This window comes from Hetaerina americana, unplaced genomic scaffold (genome assembly GCF_022747635.1).
Source record: "Hetaerina americana unplaced genomic scaffold, ioHetAmer1.1.p SCAF_5, whole genome shotgun sequence".
Lineage (NCBI taxonomy): Eukaryota > Metazoa > Arthropoda > Insecta > Odonata > Calopterygidae > Hetaerina > Hetaerina americana.
The window spans coordinates 32,355,902-32,380,942 of NW_027287095.1; the positions used below are offsets into that span (position 1 = coordinate 32,355,902).

At 34.7% G+C, this 25,041-nt stretch overlaps 1 protein-coding gene across 1 annotated transcript in view; it reads left to right on the plus strand.

Moving 5' to 3' along the window:
* LOC139694365 (cholesterol transporter ABCA5-like) overlaps positions 1-25,041 on the plus strand; it is an 83,548-nt gene that overhangs the window by 40,876 nt on the left and 17,631 nt on the right. Inside the window, exons 14-22 of the mRNA XM_071592869.1 lie at positions 6,007-6,156; positions 6,648-6,737; positions 9,366-9,505; positions 10,219-10,447; positions 12,271-12,823; positions 18,437-18,764; positions 19,074-19,254; positions 22,341-22,677; positions 23,542-23,843. Coding sequence (XP_071448970.1) covers positions 6,007-6,156; positions 6,648-6,737; positions 9,366-9,505; positions 10,219-10,447; positions 12,271-12,823; positions 18,437-18,764; positions 19,074-19,254; positions 22,341-22,677; positions 23,542-23,843 — 2,310 coding nt within the window. The remainder of the gene's footprint in view (positions 1-6,006; positions 6,157-6,647; positions 6,738-9,365; positions 9,506-10,218; positions 10,448-12,270; positions 12,824-18,436; positions 18,765-19,073; positions 19,255-22,340; positions 22,678-23,541; positions 23,844-25,041) is intronic.

The following is a 25,041-nucleotide window of genomic DNA, read 5'->3' on the forward strand; positions in this document are numbered from 1 at the left end:
TTAGAGAAATACTGCTGTCTTAACTGCATGGAAAGGTAAAATTTTGCAGCAACAAGCTATATAATGAGAATAGCAGCTTCTTAGACTAGGGAGAATAAAGAGTTAAAGGCTGGAAGGTATTTATTTGGGGCTGTTTTAAATCTGGAATGTTTATCATTTAAATGACCGACCATGATAATGCAAAGAAGTCATTTCAAGTGAGATAGTGGTATAAGCTGGAAAGTCATAGTATTTGTTTTCTCTATTTATTAAATGTCTACAGCATGAATGCTGGCATGCCAAGTAAAGCATAAAGTACTTATTTCAACATATCTCTTCTTAAATATTCAATTTTTCCCGGCTCAACCTCGTGGAAATTCATTTTAATAAAATTAAGAATACAAAGTATCTTTCCACTGTCCTTTAAGGACAGTGGACAGTGGAAGTGTAAGGACAGTGGAAAGATACTTTGTATTCCTAATTTTATTAATATCTCTTTTTATTTGGACATTAACTTACCTTCATCATTTAAAGGTTGTAAATGATAACTATTGTTGTATTTTATTTAATAAATTATTGCTCAAAAAGTAACTAATTGGGAGTGTCTACCCAATTAGTTAATTCTCTTGACTGCTTATCTTCTGAATCATTGATTTTCATCTGAGCACTGGAATGCAACTTGAACATATAGTAAGCGTAGGTGTTTTGTAGTAGTTCAATCAATTGACAGAGATTGTCAAAAAGAGGGAAAGGACCACCACCATGGAGATTTCATTAGCTCAAACTGCAAATGTCATGTATTTTCCTCAAAAATACTGCAGTTTGGTGCCCCTTTTGGTGTGAACTGCTCCTGTATACAGTGGACTTATCATTCTTGAAAGCTTACTTGGTCTCCTCTCATGTACAAACCTTAGCCATACCACTGCTATGTATAATTCTTGCTGTTTGCATGCATTGTCCTTATGCATAAATCTAATCTTTGGCATTAGTTCAAGGATGCATCATATTTGACTGGATGGCATGATGTACTTCACCTTAATGTGTTGTACCTTTGAGATAAAATAATTTGTAGACCTGGTTTTTAATGAAAAATGAAGTAATTAACTGCATGAGACTTCTCTCCCCTGAATAAAATTGTACGATAATAGATGCTAGCGTAAAAAGTGAGGATTATGTAACTTCCAATTAATTTACTTTTTAATAGATGGTTACTTATCCAGAAAGCCATTGAAATCTTGTACAGGACTTTGATATTCTGCCTCGAGTATTCCTGAGCAGTTAAGGATTGATACATATTCAATGAAACAATATTTTACTGTCATTGTGTATTTATATCTTAGCAAATCATATCTAATCTATAGAAATCATAGAAAAATTTATTGCCTGCATGCATCAAATACTTTGTGAATATTACCCCATTACATTAATATGAATGTATATGCACTGTACATTCCTTGAAATAGGCTTAATTATCATTATTACACAAATGTGGCTCCAAAGGTGGAATATCAAACACATTTGGGGGAAGTACTTCTTTCTACTTTTTTTTTAATGGCAAATGTTCAGTTGCAATCAATAATCCTCAGCCAAATTTGATCAAAATCAAGTGCATGAGTTTATTACATATGTACTCTGATACTGATAATGCATCAGTGACATCTCTTCTATATCAAGGTAGAAAAAGAAACTTTGCACTTCCTTTAGGTGGAAGTGCAAAGTTCCTTTTTCTACCCTCATCGTGAAGGAATTCCACAAAGTTAAGCCTGAAACTGTTATGTCTCTTCTATAATGAGGATGATGGATAATTCCCCTGATATGTGTGAAATGGCTCATTCCACGTCATTATTTCCCTCATTTCTAATTTCTAGTTTAAATACTTTTTTTGATATTTCAACTTAGTATTAGTCTTCAAAAGGTCGCTGCCTCAATCTCAGTAAGAAACCACTTTTTTAGTACACACTGCGATCAGGAGATGGTTTTTTGTTAGGTCAGTTATAAATTACTATTTACCCTCCTGTTAATTATGGAGAACTATTCAATTTGATTTCCATAATCATATTCGCAAAAAAATCCTGGTTTTATGAGTGCAGTTGAGCATTGGAAAACTAATCCACCAACTTATTGTCCGAGTAGCATCTCTCATTTGAAGTCTCATTATTGTCTCATATAAGTGTAGCCATTTTATTAATATAATAGAATTTGTTCATTTAGGAGAAATCAAAAAGCTTATGAAATGTGAATGTTTGATGGTAAAATAGCTTATATGTATTATAAGATACCTTTGTTTAGAAAATTTATTATTTTGAAATATATTTTTAAACTACCATGAGTTATTTGATTTCAATCCCTTGTGATGAAGATTGTTGTAAATACTTCAGTAGGAATCCCTCTTAGCTGGGATAATAATGTGACTTCAAACCCTATCTACAGAATTTATTTTTTATTTATATTCCTCAAAAGAATTAACATACAAGTTACCTTAAAACTCAAGTAGTTGTTTAAAACATGAATATACCTCTGCATCTTTTTTCAATAGGATTGTTTATTATAGGCTTTTCCTGTACATGTAATTGTATAGTAGTGGCCTTATGAGCAATTCTAACTATATTATTGGTTTTTTCCCAACTTTATTTATCTATTTGCATACAGAGGGGAAGCTCTGGGACAACAGGCACAGCCTGCTTAAGCATTGGTTGACAAAGTTGGTTTGCAAGGTGAATATATACACAGACAGAGAAATTTGGGTTGTCACTTGTTTAAAGTGCTATGTGCGGAAGATAAAAGCGCTGTGATCCTGAGTTTAGTTTGCTTAGTTATTCAAAGCCAGTTTTAAGTGGGGGGTTTCCTGTGAACATTGGCATGAAGTTAATTACACTTCAGAATATTGTGCAGTAATTTAAGTGCTTTCTCCTTGCTTATGAAAGTTTGAAGTTTATTTTTTTGACGTATACATGCAAGGAAAGATTTTTAATTTTATTTTGAGCTTCAATAAGTGAATAACTACAACCAGTGAAATCTGTTAGTTTTCAACCATTTTGGTAAAATCTGCTTTTATGAACATTTTTTTGTTTGCAAACTTGATTGTTTCCTTGGAAGTTGTATAAAAATGCTGGCATACAAGTTTTGCAACATTTTGAAAAATGAATACATATGTTGTTACCTTTTTGGTGGCAAGGTGGCAATAAGGTACGAATAGTTGTATTATTAATTTTTCTGAGCCATATCTCTTTACTTTATTATTTAATTAAAGATTGTTATAAATTTTCATTTTTGCCCTATTGTTGCCTAATTGTTTTTTTGTTTTATATTTCCTAATAGCTACTTAGGTGCATGAATTAACAATTACATTTCAGTATTGCTGATATTTTTCATCGTAATGAATTAGTTTGATGCATTTTTTATGCAACTGTACAATTTGATCAGGAATATCTCCTTTTCATATATTTGTTTAGAAGTTAATTTTTGCATGGAATTAAATTATCATAGAATTTTGATTTAAAATATGTTGTGTAATCCATCAGAAGATTATTATACTGCCTCATTTTGTGTGCCATTCATCAAATTTTAAACATGCAAAAGATTTTTTGAAATTACGTATGCCGTAAATAGCTTGTAAACACTGATATTTTCAGGCTTATGAAGTAATCATTGGCACTATTTAAAGCTTGTGCAATATGTTTGAAGTTTCATAATACTGATAAGCTACTTAAATCTTATTGTTCATTTTTAAATACTTAAAGTATTGTGACATTTCTGATATTGTTTGAAATTACTCCAAAAAAAATTTTAAGTTTTGTTGCAAATTTTCAAAGTAATTAATGCTGTTGTGTCATTTCATGCACTTGTTTTTGCACACTTTCTCACTTTGGGTTGACAGAGTTGGTTAATGCTGATAAGACTTAACCCCGGTAGAATATTTATATATCATTGTCTTAAAACTATCACTGGCTTATTCCTTTATTATTGCCGTTTAATAGATGATAAATGTTGTCGAGAAAAGTAAATAATCATTTTTGATATTAATGTATTTTAGAATAAATAAAAATAAATTATTATTTAACATATTTTATTTGTTGAAAAACTGGACAGTATGTGTTGTTAAGGGAAATGTTTATTTTAAGGTAATGAATCTATAGTTTTGGTGATAATGATGTCATTTTAGTTTCATAGTTAAACTGGTTCAGGAGTTTACAATGTGTAATTATGAATTTAACTGACAGAGTTAGAAATTTTTATTTATTTCTGAAGTATCAGTGATGCAAAATTTAAAATAGATAGATTGTAATGGAATCTGTGTGAAATAAAGAAGCATAGCATATTTGGATCAGGTTTGTTATTCAAGAACAGTTTCATATAATTCCGGGTCAATGATAGCTTAGCCATAGCATAGCCAATCCCTGGAAAATTTAATTACTCTCCTGATAATGATAAAAATAGAGTAACAGACTGGAATGAAATGTCAATTTTTATCCACCAATGCAACTAAGACTAGATACAATTCATTCCTGATAACTAGTAATAGATAGTTGCCTGGAGGTAAGATTGTTATAAAAATTGAGGCTATTTCTTATTCTCTCCCTGAATGCCTGTATCAATTAGCACTATTTTTTTCCTTTATTGGTACAGTTCATATTCAGATAATATCACTGAAAAAATAACAGTATCATAATGGTGTAAAATCAACTTTTTTTAATCAGATTGTAGAAACAAAGACCTAACTTGAATTGAAATTTTGAATAAGGTCGTCTAGTGTATTCTTGGTGTACTATAGAATTATTAAAATAAAATTATTCTCAAAAGTTAAAATGACAAAGATTTTGAAGACTTGTATTAATGTGTTTAAATGATAATTTGTATGGCATTTATTTTACTTCCACTTGAAATAATTTGTTCACTCTCGGTAAAAATGGCATAGTTTTGTTATTTAGAAAATCCCATTAATTTTTACTAAATTTTTAGCCCTGAAATAAATATGATTCATGCGTGCAAATCCAAAATAAAGTAGATAATGATGCTCATTTGAGTGCAGTGATCAGCTAAATTTGCATTATATAAGACATGTTAACCAACAGCAGTATATCATTTGTTACCCTAGAATGAATAGATGCTGAAGCTGTAAAGGAGCTATTATAGTAGGCTATGAATTTCTCTCCGAGAGTTTGGGTACATTCCTTAAGTAATGTATGTTAAGAAATTGACAGCTATAGTGTTGGTGTTTCTGGTTGTTAATAGTGAATAGGCTGGAGTAGGTTTTGGCAAATGTTGCTTAGTTTGAAGACTTAGGGAGTAAATCAGGAAGTTTTTAAAGTATGGTTATCAGAAAGTATATATGCTAATGCCTGCAGTGGCCCTGACAATCCTTTGCAGACATTAATGCTGAATGCTTGAAAGGCAATTCATGAAAGCAATTTCATAATGATTCCTGTTCTCATATCACTCTGTTGTGTTATCCTGTGGCCATATACTCGAACAGCCTATGGCCAAGACAGTGGTCAATTTTAAATTAAATAAGTTTAAGCAATACTCAAAACTGTTAATTCTATAAAATATACTTTAATTTGAATTTCTATGCACATATCTGTTTGCCACCCTTAAGTATCATGTGTATTCAAATGTGCATCTAATTAACTAATTATATGTTTAATTTCTTGCTCCATGATGTTATCAGAAGAAACCAATTAAAATTGTAAATAAATAGTATTTTCTGAATCTCATAAACCTCAGGTAAGACATTTCAATCAAAAATGATACCCACTAATATAAGATCTCCGTATTTGTTTTCTTCCGAAAACCTTGGTGTACACTAAATTGATAAATAGCTCTCTTTTGATGTGCATTCAATTTTAATTTACTTTTGTGCCTCCCGTTGTACATAAATTGCAAATTCTTACAGCGTCTAGGCAGCTTACATTTTTTTTAAAAACATAGTCTGTTTTATATATTTATTGATTTCAACATTATTATTCAATTATTGGCCATTGATATGATACATTCTCAATCTATTAAATGGGTTTTACCTTCTTTTAGGGTATACCTGCTGCCTCAGTGGAACAGGAAGTTGTGAAAACACTTCAGGATATTGACCTTTTAGATAAAGCAAATACTTTTGCTAAGTATCTTAGTGGAGGACAAAAGAGAAAACTTTCTGTTGGCATTGCTGTAATTGGAGACCCTAAGGTATGTTTCATAGTATGTCGAGTATTAATATTTAATTCTGATGGACCTAATTAGTTCCAATTCCATCTTCCTGGATTCTTATCTTAACAACCATTCAAATTAATTCAGTGAACTTCATTGTTCCTTGGAAGTACTGAGCGTAAAATTGTTGTAATTAGAACTTAAGATGATTTAGAGACTTAGAGACATTTAACCATCATTCATTTCAGCTCACTTGTAGATCATTAATTCAGAATATCAAATAATATATGCACTCCAGGATAATTATGTATTTCTAATGGCATGTATTACAATAATAAGTTTTTGTAAGTAGAGTGCTTCATTAAAAATATATTAATCTCATTTTTTGGAACATTGTGTTAATGGGAATTGAAGCATTATTCCAATCTTAATAAGCTAAGCCTATTCCAAGAAACTGTGGTAGATGCCGCTACAGTAACTTCCTATGTTTCTCATGAGCGCTTTCATTTATATATTTTTTTTTATTGCAGATCATCATTCTTGATGAGCCGACAGCTGGTGTGGATCCATACTCAAGGCGTCACATGTGGTCTGTTCTGCAAAACAGAAGGCATGGAAAGGTAATCTCCATTTAAAATTATTATTTAATTTCTGGCTTTCATGTGTCCATTAGTTTTCAATTGGTTTTGTTATAGTGTATTATTTTGTGCTTCAATAAATTTTTCTTATAAGAGCAGTATTTTCTAGGGGAGTTGTAGGGTGGCAATACTTTGCTAGTTGTCTTTAAGATACTGTAAATATGCTTAGGGGCTCATTCGGAATATTTTGTGCAATTTGTTATTGAAATTTTCTAGATTTGTATTACTTTTTGTCATGTGTGTAATTATCTTGATCCTTTTTCTCTGATTCAATTTTGATACCGGAGCAGGTAATGAATGATGGAGTAGTTAATGAAACGCTTCCAGTTCTATGAGTCAATTATAGTTTTTACTCTTTAGGTATCTCTAAGCTTTAAATTTTGCTGAAGAAAATAATGTCTCTCCTACCTCTTTTCATCTCTTATGTTCAAAGAAATGATTTTATTTATCTTTTTGACTTTTGTGTAGTTTTCAAAATCTTTTCACTTTTCTTTCTAAAAATTTCAGCCATATTTTACTGCTATGATTGCAGAGTCCATTCTCACCTCCTTTCTCCCACAGTCTATTGTGTACTCTTTCCCTATAGATGTATTTGAATAATACAATTAAGATAATTCCTATACAGTAAAATCTATTTGTATGCTACTGCTTAAGATGTTATCTCTGTCGGGAAGCATTTTTTTACTGGTCCACAGGAAATATATCTCAAAAATTTCTCATAATGACAATAACAAAATTTACTACTTGAGTTGCAACCATGGCTTTTTTTTATCCTCTTTGCTCCATTGACAGTAAATAATCTTTAGATCAAAAATGGCAGATAATAAAACCCATTCTGGCCCTAGTGCACCTTACACGAAGCTCTTAAACAAACTATTATTCATTCCTCTTTTATCTTTTTGATTAAAGTTGTTTTTTAGATATGTATGAAATGCGTGAAGTGAAATCACACATCTCTTTGTCAAAAAGCTCACCTTTCCTTTTAATAGACTAGAAAGTTCCCATCCTGTTTCAATTTAAGTCTGCACATCTTGTGCATAATTCATATTTGGCATCATCAATAAGGAAAGACATTGGATCCAATGCAAACTTGTGAGGGTTAACTTCAAGGAAACAGAAAACAAATGAAGCTGAGGAGGAACAGTCAATATCTTCATGGTCCCCTCATAGTATGATTTTTCCATAATTGACCAATCATAACCATGTTGCTAATGAAAATGTGGCTGGTGAATATGATCCTGTAGGTTTCAAAATACTATGGCAATGGATTGTCTTCTGGCAAATCTTTGAAGAATTCAAATGAATTGGTCAAAAATATAGTGAATGTTAACTAACTCCATATCTCTGCTAATACTTATTCATGCATGAGGGTTTAATTGTATTATGAATGAATTTGTATTAAGGCAAGAAACATTTTGATCATAAAAATACGGTATGTAAAGTTATTATGGGTGAAAAATATGGAAAAGGTAGATTGACTTCAGCTGTAGACTAGGAGGCATCAATTGAGGCCCAGGGTGATCATAAATTCCGGAAAATCGTGATGTTTTAAGATTTGTGAGGTCCCTTCTATATGAACCATGTTTTAGCACTTTATGTATATTTTAAATTTTGTATGGTATTGCATTTAGATAGTGTGTTGACAAAATTTCACTAGAAATGATGCTCAACATTTTTAAGGTTAAAATCGTACTGATTCAATGATTTATATTTCCAATCAATAAAATGTAAATGAGTGCCAAAATGTCTGCAATTGAATCAATAAAAACAGGCTAGGACCAAAGTTGAGCCATGTGGTATTTTTTTATTCAGCATCCACAACTTCGGAAAATTACTGAAAATAGGATGTTAACTGGTGAAATCTAAACAATTTAACATGTCTCTCAAGGCAGGAGAGCCAACTGCATCTCTTATATGAGAGAAAACAGTTTTTCTATAACCTGTGAAGAAATCTGAGTCCATCGCATCAATAGTGTTTGATTTATTCCTTAAAAGAATTGAACATCAAAGGTGGTTTTATTATCCTTTGCTTTATCTTCTTTATTATTTTCCTCTTTTAAGCCATGGATTAAAAATCAAAGTGCATGTATATTTTTTATACAATGGAGTTGCTATATTTCTGCTTAACTATAATTAGTATGAACTCATATTTAGATAGCTGAACCAGTTTTGTCACATAAAACACTATGTCACTTAAAGTGCAGTTCCATTAAGTACTAAGTAAAAATTTGTTGTCAGTTAGCCCCCTCAAGAGGATATGAAGTTGGCTTTATTTTATTTTGCACTTGATGGTGTTGCACTATAGTGAAACTGAAGTCCCAAAAATAATCAGTGTAAAACCAATGAAGTCTTATAATGAGGGAGTTTCATCAAGTACTATAATTACGTATAGCATTAGAATCCTCAAGATTGTTGAAAATCAAATGGTCTAACCTCGGGCATCTATAATTAGTTTTGGGCAAAAAAAAATATGCATGCATCTTCTTATAATGCTCGACATAAATGTGGAGAATGTGACATGTTTATGTTATTGAATGTTAATGCTTGCTATTTGTTGTCCGTTGCTTTCATTGTAATAGTAATTTATAATTTCCCTTGGAAATTTTCTAGGTTATTCTCTTGACTACACATTTCATGGATGAGGCTGACATTCTTGCTGATCGTAAGGCAGTGGTTTCCAGAGGTAGACTGCGTTGTTGTGGTTCATCATTGTTTCTCAAGAACAAGTTTGGGATAGGATATCATCTCACGTAAGTTCAGAGGAGATTAATTGTGAAATCTACTGAGGCAGTATCCTGTAGAATATTCTTCCGTTTTGAAGCTTCACATGTAAATAGTTTTCCTTCTCTGCATTTTCATTATCATCGCATTTACTGCATTAAATATTATGTATAAATCATGCGCGAATCTTTGATTTGGTGAGGAAATTATAGGTTTTTGTTGATGGCGAATATCTTTTAAGAAAGAGGGAAACTCAAAGAAAATGTGGGAGATGCGGTTTCGGTAACTTCAACAGAGTCATCTGCTAATGTGCATTATAATGTGATAATGTGAAAGTGTAAAAATAATTCATGATTTAAATCATTCTAAAAATTCAGAGTGTAATAGGATGACTTGGTAGCTTAATTGGTTAAAGCACTCAACTGGATATCAAGGGATCTGGATTTGAATCCCAGTCAAGGCAAATGATTTTTAAAATTTGAGATTGTTGCAGAAGTAAACTCATTGCATTTTGGAATTTTTGCAAGCTAGTGTAAAGCCATTTACTCATAACTAATATTTTCTTCATAAATATTGACCTACGTATCAATTTATAAAAAATGAATTGATGCAATGAGGATCAGTATATTTCAGAATCCTGTTGGCTTATGGAAAGTGCTATTATTTTTGGTGTTGTTATTTTTTATGAGTCCTGTTTTAGGTCCTGTTTTGTGACTGACCTCGTGTTCTATTTTCTCATCAGATTGGTACTTGATTCTAATGGCAGAGAGAATGCAATCACACGTTTGGTCACAATGCATGTTGGAAAAGCAGAGAAAGCTCGTCGGCATGGAAGAGAACTGTCTTTCATTTTACCACATGACTCGGTTGATAGTTTTGCCGTGCTCTTCTCTGCTATTGAAGAGGACATCAATAATCGAGGACGTCTTGGTATCAGCAGTTACGGAGTCTCCATGACAACTCTAGAAGAAGTGAGTATATCGTATTGTTTCTCAACTCATTATTGTTTTGTGTAGATCACATATGGCGAGAGTTTTTCGATTCTGATTGACGTAACGATTTTCAATTTTGTCTCCTTACCAAAATAAACACTGTCTGACTTTGAGCATAAAATACAAAACTACGCATCAGATGTCATCAGAATATAGTACCATGGATCCCTCCTGCATAAGGATTTTTAATTAGGTGGAAAAATCATGACATGGAGAATCTTTAAAAAGTCTTTAGATGTACAAAAATATTGATTAGACGAAATAAATTGCAACAAGATCGTCCCTTAAGATGACCTGTAATTCTGAGACAAGACAATTGATTCATTATACAGAATATCAAGAATTCAATGTAGAAGAGTTATTTTATGTATAGATCCCTATCCTCAAAGCCAGAAGTGAGAATTTGATTAATTCTAATTAAGTAATCATTATTATTCAGTTCTTTATGTCAAGGATTAACTCAGACAGAATTCCTGCTTTCTACATAGACTCAATGTATTTTTGGCCTCCCTATTATCTATATAAGAGTTAGACGTAAGTTATGAAGCAAATTTTCTGGCTCCAATTTCAGCACATAGTGAGGTGGTTAACACTTCTGATTAATATAAATTCATCATGCAGAATTCAAATTTAGCATTTTGCTTACATTCCCAATTAATTTTTGTAGTTTTACTGTTCTAGCCATACAACCTGTGCATCATAATCCTGAAAAACTACTCAGTTTTACTTTTTTGACTGTATGTAATATGGGTATATTTGTTAGCCAAAGATCAATAAATGGAAAGGAAAAGTTTATCATGATCACTGTGAGAAATGATTTTATCCTAGTGCGAGAAAGAAATATGTGCCTGTCAGTTTCTTTTCCAGGATGGAGAAATATGTTTTAACATGCACAAGCCTCCCTTATCTGATTTATTCCTGGGAAACTTAGTATGTTGTATATCTGTCACTGTGCCCGTCATCCATTGTATATTTTTTAATTGAAAAGGTGCAAAGGGTAAATAAGAGTGACCATATTTAAGACTCCTTTCTTTCATCTCCAAATTGAAAAAAGGGTCCATTTTTACAATCCTGTATTGCAACCATGAAGTCATTAATTTTAATGCAATTTGTTACTTTTTAAAATCATGTCCCTTTTTTGAGTAACTTTTTCCTGAAATATTGAGACTTTTACATAAAACCAATTTTTTTTTTTTAAGTGCTTCAGTTGTAGCCAGAATAGATGGTCTGTTTGTAAAAAGATTAATCAAAGTTTTCAGCTTTTAAGTTATGTATTTTGCATGCCATGTTTAGTGAGAATGAAAATTCTTAAAAGTTTGAAGTGCCCCTGCCTGTTACAGTATGTTGACACCTCTAGCAGCTGTATCCACTAATATCAACATTTATAGTTCATCCATGATTAAGAAGAAAAATGGTTATAATTAAGTCACTATCATCTCACAAGAAAGTTTTACGTACAGGATATTCATTAATAATTAAGTGCGGCAATTTAATAGAAGCATTGCCAATTGTCAAATTTAAAATCAAACAGCATTCCAAGTTATGCATTGTTTACTACCTTTACATTTTAGTATTATGTCGAGAGCCTTCTTTTTTCACAATGCTACATCATGTATTTGCAGAGCTGCTGGAGCAAAAACCATCACAACCAACTTGCTTTTTTTTCATCCTGAATGTCTTGCATCAGTGCAACTGATATCAATCCAGCTTAAATTTCCACTGAGATCTGTGGGAGTGAAAGATGAATGCAAAAATTCATATCTCATTCTCATCTGGCTGCTCATGTTGTTCTTGCGATTTAGGTCTTCCTGCATCTTGAGAAGGACGAGGAGACAGAGGACACCATGGACAACCTCTCCAAAAAGATGGTTCGTAGCCGTGCACTCAGTCGGTCCTTATCCCTGCAGTCCAGGACGTCATATCAAAGTTTACAAGAGGAGGTGGGCAACGTGGGTCTCGGCAACTCTGGGGCAGGCACCTCTGGGTCGACATCCGCGGCTTACAGCGAAGGCGGCACCAATAACATGGGTTCGAGTGCACACAGTGGCACCTCGCAGAAGCCCCACCACACAAGGACGAGGAGTGGCACGTCCGCAGAAGCAGTAGCCGCCGAGCGAGCGGGAATGGTTTCCGTGTTGGAGAGGGTATCCGAAACGGTTGGACCAAATTCCGAGGGGACAAACTCTTGGCAGGCAGCAAGAGCCCTGCTTTGGCTGAGGCTCCTGCGAATGGGGCGGGACATACAGTTGCTCTACTTCATGATTGCTCTACCTCTCGGGTTTGCCGTACTTGGACTGTACTTGAATGGCATTCAAGTTGGGAATTCACGGATGAAACCTCTGGTGCTCAATGGAGGTGAGATGCTTTCTGTTTCAGTAAATTTTATTCATTTCTGCATGATATTCCTTTCTGACTGCTGTCAACCCTTGAAATGGAACTGCATGATTGTTTGAAATTTTCATCTGTTTTCTGTCCATAATGATCAAATAATATGATAATCATATAATATAATGTGATAATCATAGCCACCAGACTGGAAGAATTGTAAAAACTGGAATTTAGTCCAGAAATGTTTGGAAGTTCAAAAATATTTTGGTAGAAAATTCACAATGGAACTTGACCGTCTGGGTTAGTAAACCAGGCCAGCCAAATTGCATGCTTGTAAGATCATCTAAAATTTCATTTTTATTATCGTTGGCAGTCTATAAGTAACAATTGTTAATGCAGTTATGGTAGGTTATTGGAAGAAGTTTCATCACAAATATTTTACTCCCTTTTGATGCTTCTTTATTCCACAGAAGTTTCATTCATGTGGGTGTTTTAAATAAAAAGAGTTAAATGTTAATTTCCTAAGCCAGTGATTTGTCACAATTTTCTGATGCATGTCCCATGAATTCTTTCAAATATATCAATAGGCCACATCAGGACTTATTGTACCCACAAAAATCTTGTGCACTTCAAATGAGAGACTTGATAATAGCTGATGAGATTTTTTTTTACAAGTCTTATCAGCATCAGCATTTTGATAATTTCATTCTCTGTGTGATGAAAGTAACTTGGTATTGTTGAAAGTTTGTTGAGGTTTGGTTTTGGAGTGAAAATGAAAAATAACCCCCGTTTTTAGCGTTTCAACAGTGGTGTTTTTTGCAGCAGTTTTTATCCTCAACTGGGATGACATATTAAGAAAGAGAATTTTAATTATATCACAATACTTGCAAAATTTCAAGAATTTAATGAAAAAATAAAATAGAAGTAAATGCCATCTTGCTGGATTGGGCTTAATTTATTATATTTTCCCCTCCCATGGACGACAACCTTGACGTGGTGGAAGTGCTTGTGTGTTCCGATGACCCCTAGAGCTGTGCTGGTGGGAGCAATGATAATTGCTCTTGGAAGGGTCACCCTTGCCAGACAGGTCGAAGGTTATGTGCCTGACAAAAGGTAGTCCACGTAGCATCTGTTCCTCAGTGAGGTGGCTGCAAAGGTGTCTAACCCCAGTGGGGTGGCCATTGAGTGATGGTGTCACGTTTAAAACACTATTGAGGAAGGCAATAGGAAACTCACTCCATTATTATTCCCAAGAGTATAATGATGGACAACATAGAGAATATGAGTCCTGGCAAACACAGAACTTGGCCCAATCAGCCATGTGTCGTGCCAGGCAGCAGGAGAGGCAAGGCTTCCTCGGTCATCATCTCATGAAACCCTTGCAAAAGAAAACCGACAGCAGCAGGACTGAAGATACAGAAGAAGACCAATTTAGTTAGATTAGGAACTTCAAATGTAAGTACGATGTTGAGGACAGGAAATTTAGAGAATATTGTGTGAGAGATGGAAAGAGGAAATATAGATATTTTAGGTTTATGCGGGGTAAGATGGAAAGATAGTGGGGATACTAGAGTGAGAGTTATAGAACATGGCATATACACGAGTTTTTACAGCGGCAGCAACAAAAGCAAACAAGAGGATGTCATGATATTTTATAAAGAGGTAGGAAACCAAAGTAAACATTGAACAAGCAACAGATAGAATATTACTAGTGGAGATAAAAGCAGAACTTACCAACTTGGTCATTATTTATGTATACATGCCAACAAGCAATCATAAGGAGGAAGAAGTCGATAGGATATTCAATCACTTAGAGGACATAATTGCTTTTGTTCCTGCAGGGAAACATATAATAGTGATGGAGGATTGAAATGCGACAGTAGGCTAAGGAAGAGATGGTGATGAGGTGCAGGACTACAGTTTAGGTACGAGGAATGACCACGGGGCTACATCATGTGAGGACTACAGGACAATAAGTTTGATATCCCATACAGCTAAAGTTGTTCTCAGGATCATAAACTATAGGATAAAGAGTAGGGCTAATGATTACTTAGGGGATGACCAGTTTGGGTTTAGGAAGGGGAGAGGTACGCTTGATGACATTACAGTAATGAGATTATTAATCGAGAGGAATATAGAATACAACTAGGAGGTATTTGCCTGTTTCGTAGATTTCAAAAAAGCATTTGATAGAGTGAATTAGGAAAAACTAATGAGTGTAATGAAGAAAATAGGAATAGATTGGAGGGAAAGGAGGCTAATCTGCAACCTTTACGTCTCAGACTGCTCAGGTGCGAGTGGGGAACGGGAAGTCCAAATGGGCAGTGTTAGGAAGAGGTGTAAGGTAGGTTTGCCAATTATCACCATTGCTGTTCAACGTTTATGTGGAGGAAATGATTAAAGAGGCATGGGAAGAACTGGAGGTAGGAATGAAAGTAGGCGGGGAATTCGTAAAATCAGTTAGGTTTGCTGATGACCAAGCTTTAGTTTTTCAGTCAGCCAAGGGGTTGCAAACATTGCTGAGTGAATTGAAAATTCAGTACGACAGGTATGGGATGAGAATCAATATTAATAAAAAAAAGGTTATGCGATTTTCCAGAAAGAAAAAGGCTAAGCTAAACATTAAAATAGGAGGGCAAAAACTAGAGCAGGTAGAACAGTTTACGTATCTCGGTAGTGTTTTGGACCAACACGGTCAAAGTAGTAGGGACGTAACGAGAAGAATTGCACTAGGCAAAGAGGCTTTCACAAGTAGGAGGGAGTTGACGACAGGGACGTTGAGTAAGGATATTAAGAAAAGCCTTGCTAAAACTTTGATATGGAGCGTAGCTATGTACGGTGCGGAAACGTGGTCATTGAAGCAGGAGGATAGACGTAGACTGGAGGCTTTTGAAATGTGGGTGTGGAGAAGGTGAAATGGACGGAAAGGAAAACAAATGGGGAAGTACTAGGTATTGTGGGAGAGGAGAGGGGTTGTTGGGAAAAATCCCAAGGAGGCAGGAAAAATGGATGAAGGGCGTATTGATCGGCAGTGAGATGCTGAAGGCTGTAATAGAGGAGATAATGTTAGGCAAATGAGTAAAGGGAGGAGCAGAATAGGGATGTTGGACGGGATGAAGGGAGGAAGGAAGTACACAGAGATTAAGAGGAACTTGATGTAGAGTAGGTTGCTGGATTAAGTTTTGTTAAGAGTCACAAAATATTCATTTGGTAGTTGTGTCCATTCAAAACATTCCTTAACCAGTATATTACTAAATAATAATAATTTGATATTTTCTGGAAGCATCCACATTCCAAACACAACAATCTTAGCCATTCAGATGTAGTGTTGCCCTGAGCCAAAACTGCACAGCAAGTATTCATTGTATTTAACTCCATTTTCCCTGAACTTATTTCATGAGGCCTTTGGGTGTCTAATGTCAGTTTTGAAAAAGTCATCTTCATGCCTGCATTCTATCACCATTAATATTGCATCAGCTTGAAATTTATATTTGCCACTGGTAGGGTATAAACTATCATTCTCGTACAAATATGTATATCCAAGTATTTACAATGTTCATCATCTTATGAGCTGAAATTGCACATATTTTATTTCACTGTCCAGATTATTCCCATAAGTTTGGGCTTGTCATTTTGTTGTAACCATAGTTTAACTTATAAACAAAGTAAAGGTACCCTTTCATTATTACTCTCATATGAGAGAAATAGAGGGAAGTTCAATGAATCATCAAATGTTCAGGTGATATGTGAGCCCAAGTTTTGCGAATAATCACTGATGGGTTTGATTTCTGCTATTTCTTTTGTAAAGTAATCATTCTCCCAGTGATGATCTTCACTTCTGCAATTATGTTTCATGAATTTATAAAATGGTTTCATTGGGCTTTGAAAATTGGGAGCTTCCAGTAGCAATTCAATATTTCTCATGTTCAGCCACCCAATAATTTCAGCCTTCTTCTGACTTATAGTAGACTTCTTGGTATTGGAATCTAGCATATTCTGGTGCGGTGCCTAATTGGCAACCAATGCTGACCTTAGAGGAAAAATTTTCAAATCTTTCAAAACCCATTCCTCCAAGTGTTAAGCATTCAGCTCACTGTGATAATCCGAACTGCCCCTCTGGCTGGTGAAGTCGGGGAGGAGAAAAATCATCTTCACTTCAAGAATAAAAAAGCATTTTATATCTAAGTGCACTGGATGGTGTTTTACATCCATTTAAATTGTCCTGTAACTGTTCTTCCTCAAGCATCAAAAGTTTCTCTGAAATTATGATTATTCACTACTCTCACCAATTTCATAGGAATAGTTTTTTTTGTTAATTCTCTTTCATATAAATATAAGATCTATCATCAATCTATATAGTATGTTAGTACACGTATTTGAAGACTGTCATTGACTATTCAAGTTTTTACTGCATTTTATCTACCTTCGAATAAACTTTTTCTTAATTAAAAATCATGAATGGTACATGGCATCCAAATACCTGTAGTATGGTAATGTCACATCAAGCATAAAATTATCAATTTAAATTTTTGGATCTGTAATGAAATTTGTTTTAAATTGACTTTTAGATGGAGGAGATGTTCTGTCACTCAAATTCTCTTCACAACTTTCTCTTTATTGTACATAAAAATTTTTTCACGTATCCTAAACTAATTCCTAGACACTCGGATGCATATTGATACCTAGGGTAACACGTTTCACCTTTGAGATGAAAAACAAAATCTCACTCAATGTTGCATAAATCTATTGCTTTGAAAATACCTATGCAGCCATCTAAAGGAAATGAAGCAAGCACCTTGCCCCTGTAATAATGGTGGTGAAACTGAGAAAGCCTTTTGAATAAGTAGCAATTTGTGTGACCACTGTTGTCATCTGAGATGCATTCAGGTATTCAACCATCATGTCAGCCCTCAGGAGAGCAGGTTTGAGACTCATTTATGCTTGCATTGTAAAATAGTTTGGTGGATATAATATGGTGCAACTAGATGTAACGTATTTGTGATGGGTAATAAAAATACTGGGTAGTTCTTCATAGAATTTATGGTAATGCTTAGCTATATAAATAATGGAATTATTAACGCACTCAAACTGCTCCCAGATGTAATATCATGTATAAGTTTCTCTGAAACCATTTCTCATCAAACCTAAGTCATCTAATAATGCTTGTTTCCGAGAAAGTCGGCTTCAGAAATTTATTTGCTGTTATGTGCTGGATGTATGCATTAATTTTTTCACTTTAGCAAAATAAAATTAATGAAGAAAGAATAATGCCGGATTTTATAAATTCTTGATTCATTTTTCACTTTTGAAAATATCTTTGTTTAACATAATTTAATTTTGAAGGACACTTGTCTTTCTGACCTCCACTATTATATACTATTGAAGTTTGATTGAAAATATCTTTGGAAGTTGTGTGACCAAACATTTAAGCCTATGCTTAATGTTATCTGTGGAAACTGGGAAAATGCCTAATATTCAAAATGATGATGTTGAAGTCACTCTGAAAATGACTCCTTTCAAATTATTAAATTAAATTTTAGTTTGGTGTACATAAATATAGTGGTGCAAAGCCTTGGTTTTATTGAGCAGTTTCTCAAGACTGGCTTGTTGCTAATATTCTTTTATGAATTCATCTTACAGAAACATATCAAAATGCCACAAAGTTGGCATTTCATAATGGAACTGGTCATCAATTAGATGCTTTCACTACTGCCCTTCGTGGTCAGACTTACGGAAGACCCTTGTCCACGTATGATGGTAACTTCTCACATCTGTTGAACATGTGGCCTCATCTTGGTGCTTTGTCCATTAGTACCTTTGATGTCACCCTCATCAATGTTTCCTCAATCCTTGATGAGTATATTGATGGTCCAGAACCAAGTTCTATATCCTTAACAGCAATATACAACGACACAGCTCAGCATTCCCTCCCAATCGTAATAAACCTGATCAACAATGCAATATATAGGTATGTTGACACTTGTTACATTTATCACTAAAAACTTCATAATTATAGTGCTGTAAATGGGTGTGGTTTTGTATATTAAGGTGTATCACCATTAAGGTATCATCATCGATTCAGTTTGTCTTATGTATCCCCATTTCGTATGTGTTTGCAGTTCAATCTTGTTTTTCTGGAAAGTCATGAGAAATCCAAATAAATTTGTCCCTCTATTTTTTTTTCAAATTATAATTGGTTGGTTATTTGTTCGTGAAGCCTGTGTTTATTATGCTTTTTTTCTGTTTTCTTTGAGGCTTACTCTTTCTTCCTTTGCAGGATGGTTGTGAATCCAGAGGACAAGAATATTTATCCAATAATTGTCAAGTCTCACCCTTTCCAACTGACATCTCAACCAGCTGAGTTCAATGGAGGCTCTTTCTCCTCTTCCCTATTAATTGGAATGATTTTTGTTCTGGTTCCAATTAGTTTGGCTGTCGATATGGTGTATGATAGAGAAGTAAGACCTATCTTCCTTATTATGTCCTTCCCCGGAAGTTAATGTTTGGTTAATTTTTATTTGTTAGGTCTTCTAAGATGTTGTCAAACTTATGTCATGATTGTCTAAAATTTACCTAAATGAAGTAATATTAGAGCCACATTTTAAAATGAAAGCTTCAAATATTAACATAAAAAACAGTAATTTTGTTGCACAAGATTTATTTAAACTGATATTTTATTATGTTAATGTAAAATATTTCTTTGTGGAACATTGTGTGAACACCTTCGGTGAAGTTTGTCATGCATTGATCATATCAGTATCTTCACCATTAAGATTTATTTTAAGTACACACATGCATATAGCATTTGATGCTTCCCAATGTTTTAAGATCTTCAATTGTTTCTGGCTCAACCTTGTGGAAATTCATGTTAATGAAATTAAGAATACAAAGTAACTTTCCACTGTTCTTTATTAGCGTACAACCGGTTTCAACGCTCAAGCGTCATCATCAGGTACTAAATTTTCAACGCTCAAGCGTCATCATCAGGTACAAAATAAATCAGTCGCAGTTCACTTATATACCAATCATGAGGGAGAGGAGGGGTGGGTGAGAGAGGGGGGACGAGGAGGAGGCGAAAGAAAATGGAGTTGCGATTGGCGTTGATGGGGAGGGGGAAGAGGGGTGTTAAGTGTGAGGACAGGTGTTTGGTTGGTTTAGAGTGGGGTGGGGTGGGGTGGGTGGGGGGGTTTGTCGGGTCTATCTGTGAGGGAAAGGGGTACTTCCAGGATTGGGGAGAGGTATTCAAACAATAAATCATTAACCACATGACCCGTTTTTAAGTTCTTTTTGATTTCAAATTCTTCCCACTTGTCCATCCTCATTCCTTTTTCACTCTTATGTCACAGTTCTGGGTTGAAATCACTCCCATGGTTTTCTTCCCATAAATGTTTAGCGAAGTGCGATTGTTTTAGGTCACAAGTTCTAAAACAGCGTTTACCTGATGATGACGCTTGAGCGTTGAAACCGGTTGTATGCTAATAAAGAACAGTGGAAAGTTACTTTGTATTCTTAATTTCATTATTTTAAGATCTTATTTGTAGTATTGTTATCTTTTATTATATCAAGTTCCTATTTCTGCTAATTCAATAATTCTTCATAAACTGTTTTTAATTAAAAAACCATGAATGAAGTTATCAACTTGAAAGTCAGTTTGATAGACGATGGTAGATTTCACCCAATACTAAGCCCAATGGTTTGTGAAATTCATACTTTTGGGTAGGGGGGCCATATTCCTTCCCTGTTTCACCTATGTTTTCCCATGAAGATCTGGTACCCAAAAAATTACATAGCTTGGAAGGAGATGAGGGTGCCCAGAGAGGCATACACGGGAATCAAACCTGTTTTCTCTGATCAGTAGTCTGATGCTCTACCCCTGGACTTCCACATACCCCATTGTTTTTAATTATAACTTATTATATCTCAGTAGATGCTCTTTCACTTTCATAATCTTGGATGCTGTCTTGAAAATATCCACACTGTATCTCTAAAAAGAAATGGTGGTACCTTTAATCGACAGGTCCCAACCAAACTTCATAAGATGAAAGAAAATGACAATTTAAGAAACACATTTTAGGCAAGCCATCTACATGTTATATTTTGTCATTGAGAGAGTAAAAAAGGGCATTGATTTCGGCAGTCATTAGCACCCTTGGCAAATCCCACTTTTGCCTTTTGCTGCAGATGAATTTTCAAAATCAGCAGCAATGAGATGGTTGTGGGTGGACTTCACAATGTGAAACTATGTTGCATGAATTAAAAGGAAGGATTGTTGGGATCTTTGTGTAGAGGTGTTGAACATAAAAAACCCAATGATGCACTAAAAGTGGCTCATGGGATCCCAAGGGCCACCAGGCCTGTCCAAGATCACCCAAAACACACTCGGATAACACTCACAGAGACAGGTGTTATACATTCTTATGCCCTTCCAGCTATTCATGGGGAAAGTAATTCCTCATCCAGGAATGACCTCAAGGATCATCTACACTCCCATATTAGCAGTACTTTGCTGAGTATTTAAGAATCTGTACAAGTATGGATAAATCTCAAGCACCCTTAGTGTGATTCGTTGGGAAAGTAATGATGAGCAAAGATCAACTTAATCATGAACTGACTTACATTAACATTCACACTGATTTTCCCAAAGTGGTTTCTGAGGAGGTCTTCCTAATCCCAAGAACTGACTTCAAGAAAGGTTCGGACACTAACACACCTTCTTGAACTAACAAACACTCCTGAGCACATATTTTCCCAACCAGCAAAGACAAACAAACAACAATTACAGGCAATGGTCTTAGTCACAGATGATATAGGAGTGAACGAGTGGGAGTCGGTAAACAGAAAGGAAAAGATGAACTGAACATGATTGGTGAAATACTATATGCATATTTATGTCACAAATTTTGTTCCTATTTTACCTTAATTTAATTGTGATATTCCTATTCCCATATGAGAAATTTTACTTCAAAAGTCTGTGTTAGGACTTAAATGTTAACATTTATTGCACATCCTTGTATAACCAAACTGTTAGTATTTTAATTTTATTATGATCTTGAGAAATATTTATTTTAGAAATCATCAGAATTTACTTTAGTCCTCATGACCTCAATTTTATGTACTTTTTCAATGGTTTACTTAATAATTTACTGTGAAAAGATACACTCTATCTAAATAAAATTGAACTCATTGGAGGCTTTTCTGAAAATATGAGTATAATCAATTTTCATTTTCTTAAATCGTTAAGTGTTTCATCACAGTCTTCAATTACCCTAAGGTCCCATCCCTTGTGACTTTAAGCAATGTTTGAACAACTTCCTCTTTCTCTTTTAGAAGAAACATTGTAATGCCTATTTTGGTCATGAGCTGTGCATAGAAGGTTATTTATAAGCTGTCTTTAATAGCTCCTTATTTTCATTGCATCATAATTACAGTTCACCCAAAGTAGAACTTGATACTTTACATTATTTAGCACTAATTTTGCAATCCTTTCAATTAAATTTATTATTTTACCCTCTGGCATTGTATTTTTTTCTTTCTTTAATTCCAGGTGAAAGCAAAGAATCAACTGAGAGTGAATGGACTGTCTCCTATCATTTACTTCATTACTTATTTTGTAATTCTCGCCACATTAATGTTGCTCATATGTGTCGTGCTGTTGGCCCTGATCCCTGCCCTTGACCCTCCTGCCTTGAGGCCCATCCCAGCATTTTGCACCCTCGGTGCTCTCTGCCTCCTTTGTTGTCCGGCTTCGGTCCTGTCTGCGGCCGCTGCCTCTTACCTATTTGACAGAGCAGACTCTGCTCAATCCATACTGCCTAATGTTGCTGCGGTGGTGGGGCTGGCCCCATTCATCCTTGTTGCTGGATTGGATATGTTAAACATTGGTAAGTTAACGATTTTTGCTTATTAATACCTCTAGTCTTGGGGATAAATGGGAAATTGTTGAAGGTTAACTGCTACTTGACACTAGATTGACCTGCATTACCCATGGATCTCCATGAAAATTAATTTGATCTCTTGTAATTCATTGGCAAAACTACGCATGCATATCAATTCAGAAATGAAATCACAAAGGACACCAAGGACAAATAATGTTGCAGTTTAATGCCCCATCAGATGGACATCATACTCACTGAAAGTGCTCTCCACAAAGCAACTCTAGTAGGGGATTGGGATTCCACTGAAAAATATTTGTCTCTAGGATTTGAACCCGGGCCCTCTCAGTGGGAAGCCTGTACATTAGCCACTGCACTATCCCAATCCCCAGAAAAATTTATGCCGTTCAGGATAGCTGAGTGGTGCATTATGAAAAAAACTGCCTGCCTACCACTGCTTTACAACTGATTAGGACTTAATATTAAGGACTTAATACTTAGGAACTCAGCTTCATTGATTAAGAATACCTTGAAGGATATATATTCCATAATAGGAATGATTTGAGTGATGCGTAAGGTGTCTAAAGGGGAAAATGTTAAAATATTTGTGAATGTAAATGAATCAGTGTTCATTGCATTGTGTCATTGATATGAGGTAGTATCAATTGCAAAGAAAACCCTTGAAAAATGGATTTTTATCCTTGGAAGCAAGAAAAACATGGTGTGTGAAACCATCTCATTTGCTAGCCTCCTTGAATAGCTATAAATGGGATGGCATTGTTCCTTACATCGGCTGTTAGTCTTTTCTTAAAAATCCCATTTATATCAAAGTTAATGTCATAAACTAAAGATATGATCTCTTGTGTTTTACAGGTGGAGGTGGTGGTAGCGGAGATGAAAGGAATAGTGTTGTCTTTGGTCTCCATGTTTTCCTTTCCCTCGTGGATCCCATGTACATTCCATATGCGATTGTTTACTTTGTGAATCGAGTGTATGTGTCTTGTGAAGTGAATGCAGCTTGTGCAGCGCTGTCCTTCTCAGACTATGCTACCGATGAAATCCTTGTGATCCTTGTGTCAACAATATTCCACGCTCCAGTCTGTTTACTCCTGCTCGTGGTGCTGGACGTCCGTAAGGGAGGAGGCAGAGTATCAGATATTTTTGCTTATTTTAAAGTAAGTTGTGGTTTTTATAAATTATATTCTCAATTGTGACTCTAAAAGTGTAACATTCAGTTTAACTTGTAGGGTTTCTTATTATCAAAACAAATGTGCCAAGAGTGCACTAATTCTTGGAAATTTAACCCAAAAAATCAATGAACTGGAATATAATTTGAACTCAGTATTCACACTTGTCAAATGGGTGTCCAAACAATAATGTCATCAAATCTTCTTTTTCAAAGATGAATGGTGAATGGTTTTATGCTAAAAAGTCTTCCCACTGAAAATCAGTTAATTTATATTTTTAAATTATATTTCTACTCTGTAGTGTATGAACTTAGTGTGCATCATTGCACATACCCTCAATATTATTATTCAGTAAGTTTTTGCTCTTTAAATGATAGCATGAGGGTTTATTTTAGAGATATGGATTCAAATTCTGGTCATTGTGTGGTTGTGATTGACCAATTTCCATCCTTAAATTAATTAATTTACTCCAGTATACAAGGGAACGCTGATTATTTATCCAATGATCAGTTATTCAATGGACATGTTATCCATTCTCCCTGCAAGAGGTATTCCTTCCCTACCCATTCTCTCCTGTTCTTTTCCCTCTTGCCTTATTGTTAGCGGCTAATGTCATTTAAACCATTGGTTAAGTATTTCCTTCTACATTCAAGGAATTGGCTTATGTGAATTATAATCCTACAATTGCACTGTAATGAGTCTTCTAAAACATTGCTCTATATGATTATATAAAAAAGCAAGGGCTATATCTGCATTTTCAACTGACATTAGCTGAACTAACAAACTTGGTAATTGTTAAGATATACATGCCACCAATCTATCATTAGGAGGAAGAAGTTGATAGGACATATGATCAATTAGAGGATATGATTTTGGATGTCCCTGGAGGGGAAATATTTTATAGTCATGGTTAATTAGAATGCAACAGTAGGTGAAGGAAGAAATGGTAATGAGGTGGGGGACTACGGTTTAGGTACAAGGAATGACTGTGGGGAGAAAGCAATTGAATTCTGCTGGAGATGGGCAGTCATCACCAAAACTTGGTTTAGACACCGCAAAAGCAAATGTATACATGGAAATTGCCAGGTGGCTCAGAAAGGTTTCAGTTAGGTTATATTAAAATTATATAAAAAGTTATATTAAAGTGCCGGCCTCGGTGGCGGCGGGGTAACGTCCTGGCCTACCA